Below are 8,291 nucleotides of genomic sequence, written 5' to 3'. Positions count from 1 at the left end.
ACTCTGCGCCGGCCTGTTGTATTCAGACCTTGGGGACTCTGTGCCATTTTAAAGAACACATCTTTCAGCCTTTTGACAGATGGAGTCACCCTCATTTCACTAAAGGATTTCTATTGAGTAACGACTAGAAGAGCACTTTCTCTTTTAATTCATTGCTTTGACGCAGGAACGTGAGCTTACAGGAGACGAAAGACAGACAATTGCACGCAAACGTGAGTGAATCAAAATGCTGTTCTTTTCCCTCTGCAGAGGTGAAGGTGTTCTCTCTGGGACTCCTCACTTCTCTTTGTGAAGAGAGTGTCAGGGAAGTGTGGTTGGGTTGGGGGAAGGAAATTAATTCTGACTGGTGTTGATTTTAATGGAATCAATGCCTTATCAATTTCTCTACCATTTTCAAAACTACTTCATTAATTTCTACTTAAATTATTATTTTTGGGAAAGCCACTAGGAGTAGGGAGATGGGAGGGTTTTATAAGAAGATTATTTTAGTGATGTATTTGGATAGTCACTTCTACAAAGGGTTAAACTGATATTTAAGACAATGCCTATGAAAGGATTGGGCTCTGAGATGGTCATTGGGCCTCTACTCAAGTCCTTCCTCAACACAAGAACACTTTGTTATGATAACCTGGCATTCTGCAATGCTTACCTTCCAACATGATCTCTGAAGACAAACTCGGTGCATAAGCAAACGTGAAGAAAGCTGATGGTGCCTGGCTATTAGAACATAGAGGTCTAGGGCCTTCAAGGCTTGAAGTTAAACAAGCGGCCATCTAGCAGGGAAGCAATAAAGCCCACATGGAAGAACACCAGCCTGTGTGATCATGAGGTGTTGACAGGATCAGGTATCAGGCATCAGAAGACCCAAAACAAACAGTCATACTGATGTGGAATGAGGTGGGTTGGAGTGACAACCCAAAGCCCATCTGTAGACAATTGGACATCTCACAGAAGGATCACAAGAAAGGGGGAAGTCAGTCAGGGTGCAGTAGAGCACTGATGAAACGCACAACATTCCTTTAGTTCTTTACTGTCCCCCCCCTCTCCCCCCAGTATCACGATCTCAGTTCTACCTTACCAATCCAGCAAGACCAGAGCATGTACACTGGTGCTGATAAGAGCTCTCGACACACAGAATCCAGGAGAGATAAACCCCGCAGCAACAGTAATGGGAGTAGTGATACCATGAGGGTAGGGGGAAGGTGGGTATAGACGGGGGATAAAGGGGGAGCCCATTGCAATAATCAACATATAATTTGTTACCCCCACCCACCCCCCAATGACAGAAATATGGATGAAGAGAGACAGCAGACTGTGTAAGGTATGAAAATAATAATTTATAATTTACCAAGGGTTCACAAGGGTGGGAAGGTGGGGAGGGAGGGAAAAGAGAGGAACTGATACCAAGGGCTCAAGTAGAAAGAAATGTTTTGAAAAAGATGATGGCAAGCTATGTACAAATGTGCTTGAGACAATGGATGGATGGATTGTTATAAGAGCTGTAAGAGTCCCAGTAAAATGATTAAAAAACAAAGCAAAACAGGAAAGGATGAAGCTCTAAAGTTCCCTTGATGAGGCATCAGCGCATTGTGTTTTGCGGCCTATACAGATCAAAAAGGGGAGCGGGTTTGCAATGGGGGCAGTTTGGTTCTCACCAAAGACAACTGGGTTGGAAGCTGGGTGACAGAAGGTGATCTTTTGGGCTCCTCCACTCCCCATAACAGGTCTGGTCATCTTGGGAACATAATTTAGCATCTTGGTTTCTTGACCTTTGAGTTGATGGGTTTTTACTCATAACCTTTCAATTTCACATTCTAGAAGTCAAAAATCTCCCTCTCAAATAAAAATAGCTTTCCTCTCTTCAGTAGAATTTGGAGGCCACAACCAAAACTGGACACTGTGTCTCCGAGTTCCTGTGTGCAACCTTGGTAACCTTGTGCAGGGTTTTCCATTCCTGCGAGATGTGCCTGTGCTAAGTGTCCCTCTGAGAGAAGAGGCCTAGCGGCGCTGTCCTTCCTCTGTTCTAAATTTATTTGTTTCTGTTCTTCAGCAAACCGTGAAGTGGATGAAAGTTGGCATGTCATATGATTTATGTTTGCTTACAAATGCCTTCCCCGTGCTGGGGTCCCTTTTTGTGCAAAGGGATGGAGTCTTGGGGCTGGAACACATCAATCCCTGTGTCATCATTTGCGGCTATTGCTTGATAGGATGGTAGGCAGTGTTTGTAAAACAACTTCAGGACTGAAAGTGGCCTCCCTCAATGTCAGAACCATTTGTAGCAAAGGAGAAATTGCATGAGCAAATAAACTAGGAAGCATCAAGGGTAGCCAAGCTAATGAGCAAGAGCACCCCCTTCCCCCAGTATTGTTTAGGGAGTACATGCACTTAGGAGGGGATCCCTTATTTATTCACACAGGGATAATAAGGAATTTTCATGAACTACAAAGACTGAAGCCAGGCATTCTCTTGTATACTCATGTTTCTGTTAGCCTCTGGGAAGCTGGCAGCCAGATTTGATTGATTCGTCCTTTCATGTATCAGAGCCTTATTTTCCTCCTCTGTGACATGAGGTTAGACTCCATCTTTGTCTCTTCCAGCTCTAAACATCGTGGAATATGCAATTGTCCTTTTGTTTGAGAAACGCACTCATTGCAGCATGATTGGGCAAGACCTTTTTGATCCAGCATCCATGGGAATGAGCTCATCCTTCCAAACGGCTGAGCTTGCCATGGGACTGACATTGATATTCTTGAGAGGGGCTACCAGGAAGCTCCTTTGTAAGGACTCCAGGGTGGCATGCTGTTTAAGCTCTCTTCTGATAACCAAAAGGTGACTGAATCTACACCTGGTGGTCTGTTGCTATAAAGATTATGGCCTAAGGAAAGCCAGCGGAGCAGCTCTATTTTACAGGGTCGTCCTGGATCAGAAGTGACTCAGAAGCAACGAACAAGAACCCTTTAAAAATACAGTGTCCCACTAAGCACTCTCATTTCTATTATTTGTGTGGTGGGTAACACGCTAAATCACGTAGTTCAAGAGCCAGGAGATACGTATGTCCGATTCCAGAGTTCACAATATGATGACGGTGGCATCTCACGACTGATTATATTTCTTCTCAAAACCACTTTTCATTTCAAATCTTTTGAAAGTATGTTTTTGGAAGCATACTGTCCGCTATTAAAAAACATCCAACATCCAAACATGTCCGCGTTTAGTGTTTCCATTAGGGGTTGCAGTCTGCCGGCACTCCGATTTGACAAATACGAAAGCCTGGTGTGAGTTTCAGAGTTGACTCAAAATGTCTGTGTTTGTGGCACACGGGAATAATCGATTTTATTTTTGCTTCCAGATGATCGAGAGTGACCACAAGGTCAAACGTTAGGTGTTGGTGTGTCCGGTTGTCCATTCTTTTTTAAGGGAGTTTGTGTGATTTCACTGATAGTAGAATGTTATATTTCAAGCTGATATTAGAATGTCTGAGATTATAGGACAAATAATAATAGCGGCTCTTTACTGGGAGCCCTGGTAGCACAATGATTAACAGCTCAGCTGCAAATGAAAGGTTAGAGACTCAAATCCACTGGCTGCTCTGCAGGAGCTTGATGTGGTCATTTCCATGGGGCAGGTCTGCCCCATCCTGTAGGGTTGCTATGAGTCAGAATGAGTCGACAGCCGTTGGAAAATGAATCACTTGTTGAGTGTTGTGTACTATTCTAAAGGGTACTATCTTACTTAATTATCTCAGCAACTCTATGGGGGGTAGGAATGGGGGTTTTACTGAGGAGGACTAAGAATCACAAGGTAGTGGTGTCAATTGTACAAAGGTTGCATAACTCATAAAGAGTAAACCCAGGTCTGTCTAATTTGAGAGCTTGCTTCCTTTTCTGAAACATGCGTTCTCACAGTGAGATGGATTTGTAATGCAAGCCTCAGCCAAGCTCACGGATTACTTGCTGTGTATTTAGTTTGATCTAGTCTTTTCTTCCTACTTTTCTGGTTTGCTTTTTAGTATTACACATTCCCTTGCCTTACCCCAATAAACACTTTATAGATAAAGAAGACATTGCCATGGTCCTAAAGCATCTTGCTAGTGGTCTTTAAACATAGAAATAAAGGACTCTCAATTATCCACTAAGGGGCCCTGGTAGCACTATCAGGAGGGCATTGGACTGCTAAACAAGAGGTCGGTGGCTCAAACCCACCAGCTGCTTCAGTGGAGAAAGATGAGCCCGCCTGTTCCCGTAAAGACTGACAGCCCGAGACACCCTCTGTAAGGTTTATGGAGTCAGACTGTACACGCTAGGGTTGGGATTGGTTTTCTGGGTCTTATCATAAGAGAAATATTTGCTTACTGGAGATCTTAAGATATTCAGGAGATTTCTCACTGTTACGTATTTGCCTGCCTGCATAACACCTGAGCTATCCAAGCTCAACGTCTCTTTCGGCCACTGACTTTATTGTGGCGTGTCCTTCACTTGCTTGTCTTCTTTGATGGCACGAAGTCAATGAAGGAGAGCATATCATCGTTTGGGGCCAAGACGATATGGATGTTCCTGTCTAATCACTATGAAATAGAATTTTCACTGTAAACACGAAACCATTGTGCAGAAGGATTATGAGATTTTCAAAGCGTTTCCCCTTCCATTGAATGTCTTAGTCTAGTTTGTATAACACTTGCCATCCACTAGCCAGTGTAAAACATTGACGGCTAGTGCTCTAGAGTGAAATTAATATTTAGAAAAATAAATGCTTCCATGCTTCAGTTTAAGACCAAGAAAAGGGCTTGGGGGATTGAATTTTATTTGGAATGTTTCCATTTGTTAAGTAGCAGGTATTATAAAATGAAAACACCTTTATTAAATTAATAAGCTTAAAACTTACAGCTCTTATAATAATCCATCCTTATAGCAATTATATCAAACACATTTGTACATATGTTGCCATTATCATTTTAAAAACATTTTCTTTGATGTCAAAGTTGCTGGGAGACTGAAGTGGAAATCAATACAAACTTCTCACTACCTAGAGGGGATTGAGTTTGCTGATGCTAAAATGGAAACTGTTCTATTTTTATTTAAATAAGTGACTTCTTTTCAAATTCTTGGAGTATTTCCCATCCTCCTGCAGACATCACCTACTCCACACACTCTGGAAAGGGAAATGAGCCCGATGAACACACAAAATACAGAGAACTGTCTGCGAGCCACAACATGAAGAGCCTGCCTTGTTTGTTCAGCCTTACCACGTGTTCCACTTCTGACAGGGTGCTGAGGGACTAAAACGCTCTCTATTAAGAATCTTCTCTACTTTCAGCCTTCAATTTTCCTTCTCTGAGAAGTTTTTGATTTATACCACAGCACAGCACAGCACAGCACAGCACAGCAAACTCACTGCCATTGGGTGAAGTACAGCTCAGAGTGATCCCACCACCAGAACTGCCACTGTTGCGCTTTACAGGAGTAGAAAGCCTCTTCTTTCTCCAAAGGACAGCTGGTGGTATTGAACTGCTGCCCTTCAAGTTAGCAGCTCAACTTGTAATCGCTATGCCACCAGGCTCCCCAGGGTTTAGTTCACACAGGTTCCCACTCTCTCCAGGTTTCGTGTACACGATTTTCTTTTACATTTTGCTTACTTAACATCCCTGGGTATTGCCAGTCGGTTTGCACTAGACAAGATGAGCACGATTTTCTTTTACATTTTGCTTACTTAACATCCCTGGGTATTGCCAATCGGTTTGCACTAGACAAGATGAGGCGGCTACGAGTCAGAATGGACTTGCAGGCAGCTGACAGCAACAGTTGCTGTCCCCAAAGGTTGCTGTTTCAAACCTACCCAGAAGCACCTTGGTTGAGAAGCCTGGTGAGCTGCTTCCATAAAGATGACAGCCAAGAAAATTCAGTGGAGCTCAGTGTTACTCTACAACCCCAGGGTTTTTCCCCGGGAAGCCACTTTATGGTGGCAGGTTAATGGACTTGAAGTGATAAGTTCACTATGTTTTTAAAGTTTCTCTTTTACTTGGAAAGGATCCCTGGTGGTGTCCTGGGGTAAGCATTGGGCTGCTAAGTGCGACGTTGCTAATTCAAACCCACCGGCTGCCCTGTGGGAGAAAGATGAGACGTCTGTGCCAGGAAGGCTTTCCAACGTGGGGAACACGGCAGAGCGTGGCGATGGGTGGGAATCAACTTCACGGCGGTGGGTTGGTGTTGAGGTTTCTATTTGGAAGCAACACTGAAAAAGATGTCCGTTTCCCGGGCCCTGCTGGCAGCCTTCACCCCACACTGTTAACGTCCTCCTGCTTTTCTGGAAGCTGCGTGTCCTGAGTGTGCTTTCTCTCTTTACAGGGTGTTTCGCACAGGTGGAATGTGGAGCTGGAACTGGACATGGAAGCTGGCCTCTCTTCTCTTCTGCTGTGCTCTCTACAGCGTATGTGTTCCTCACTCAGGTAAGCAAGACTCTCACTCAAACCCTGAGCCATGATGATAACATGGTGAAAGTATGCTGCTTAGTTAAGGCACCTTAAGTTTATTTACTGTGATTTTATTCTATTTCTATCCTTACAGGCCTCCCCTACCCCATCCCCGCCCCTAATCCATCGCCTCTTTCTATACTCTGCGTTCTTTATCAATACAATTACTTCGACAGTTGGTTTATTTTCTAATGACTATATTTTCTTTACCCTGAAGACCTAGTGGTTACACGTTGGGCTACTAAGTACAAGGTCAGCAGTTTGAAAGCACCAGTCATTCCTTGGGAGAAAGAGGAGGCTTTCTATTTTCATAAAGTGTCGCCATCTCAGAAACTCACAAGGGCAGTTCTACTCTGTCTGTCAAAGAGAAATGATTGTACAGATTATTCTGCAATCATACCATGAAATAATGTGTCGGCATTGAAAGTAGTGTTGTCAAAATATATCTATTGGACTGGAAAGATGCCCATAATAATAATGTTAAATTAAAAAATAATAATTAATTTGGAAACAGATAGCAAGAATGATTGCATATCTTGAAAATGTCGTCAATATCACTGAATTATGCTTATAGAATTTGTGGAAATGTTATCTGTTTTGCTGTGCATATTTACACAAAGATACACATTGAGAGAGAGATACTAAAGCCCCAACCATTTGGGAAACTTAAAACAAGCAAGATGAAACATAGGACCCCCAAAGCAAATGATAAAATAATAGATATTATTCTAGTTTTATACTAGCTTCCATTGTACACACCTGGGCTGTGTTATTTATGTGTATGCTTGCGTAAGTCCAGATAAACCTATTAAGCCATGGAATGATATGTCCTAGGCGCTTAGCATGCTTTATCTCAGGTATGGGGTTGGAAGAAGGGGGTAGACTGTGGAAGTTTACACACCTCTGAATCATTTGCCTTGTTACCATCAGATTACATTACTTCAAAGTGAGTTGAGGTGGTTAAGTGATTCTTTGGTCAAGAAACGAGAAAATAAACCGCTTAGGAAAAAATGGCCAGTGACGCGATAAAAGGGAATGAGCACTTAACCGCTAGCCAGAATCTCTTCCCACCCGATACGAATCTCTACCGGGTGTTGGAAGCACTCGCTTCTCTTTGTGTGCCACTGATGCTGGAGACACAGAGCGATGCCTCACGCAGACAGGGGGAGAGTGGGAAACACACTGCCAAGAGCCAGAGGATTCCTAGGCAACCCGAGGCCTGTTTCTACACAGATAGCCTTAGTCATGAGCACTGGGAGAGGAGACTCCCTCTGCCTTGCAATCAGAGATATCAGAAGATTGTTTCCAAGCCCAGGCTGCTGCTGCTATCTGTGATGCATCAGCAGCTCAAAGGGAAATGGTTTGAAAGTACAGAATGGCCTGGACGGTGTACCCAGAGCGCAGTGTAGCTCTCTCTGGAAGGCAGGTAATTGGGCAAAACGGGTTTTGTGCTTTTTTTATGGCTGTTGTTTGCTCTTTTTTTCACGATCCTGTTGTTAAACCTTTCGAGTGGGATACTACCTCTTGGTGACCACCTCGTGTGTAACAGTGTAGAGCAGGGGTCCTCAGACTTTTTAAACAGGGGGCCAGTTCACTGTCCCTCAGACCCGTTGGAGGGCCGGACTATAGTTAGAAAAAAAAAAAAAGCTATGAACAAATTCCTATGCATACTGCACTTATCTTATTTTGAAGTAAAAAACAAAACGGGGCAAAAACACCCGGCGGGCTGGATAAATGTCCTCAGGGGGCCGTAGTTTGAGGATGCCTGGTTTAGAGCCTTGTTTTAAAATATGAACAAACAACAAAAGATCACCAGATAGTTGAG

General features: G+C 43.4%; 1 protein-coding gene across 1 annotated transcript in view; it reads left to right on the top strand.

Moving 5' to 3' along the window:
• The window catches only part of ADGRG6 (adhesion G protein-coupled receptor G6), a 153,439-nt gene that overhangs the window by 8,280 nt on the left and 136,868 nt on the right, over window positions 1-8,291 (top strand). The window contains exon 2 of the mRNA XM_045294584.1: window positions 6,342-6,442. Coding sequence (XP_045150519.1) covers window positions 6,342-6,442 — 101 coding nt within the window. The remainder of the gene's footprint in view (window positions 1-6,341; window positions 6,443-8,291) is intronic.

The sequence above is a fragment of the Echinops telfairi genome, unplaced genomic scaffold (genome assembly GCF_000313985.2).
Source record: "Echinops telfairi isolate 266 unplaced genomic scaffold, ASM31398v2 ScPeMD7_3533;HRSCAF=4204_0, whole genome shotgun sequence".
Lineage (NCBI taxonomy): Eukaryota > Metazoa > Chordata > Mammalia > Afrosoricida > Tenrecidae > Echinops > Echinops telfairi.
This window is presented reverse-complemented; position numbering and strand designations above follow the sequence as displayed.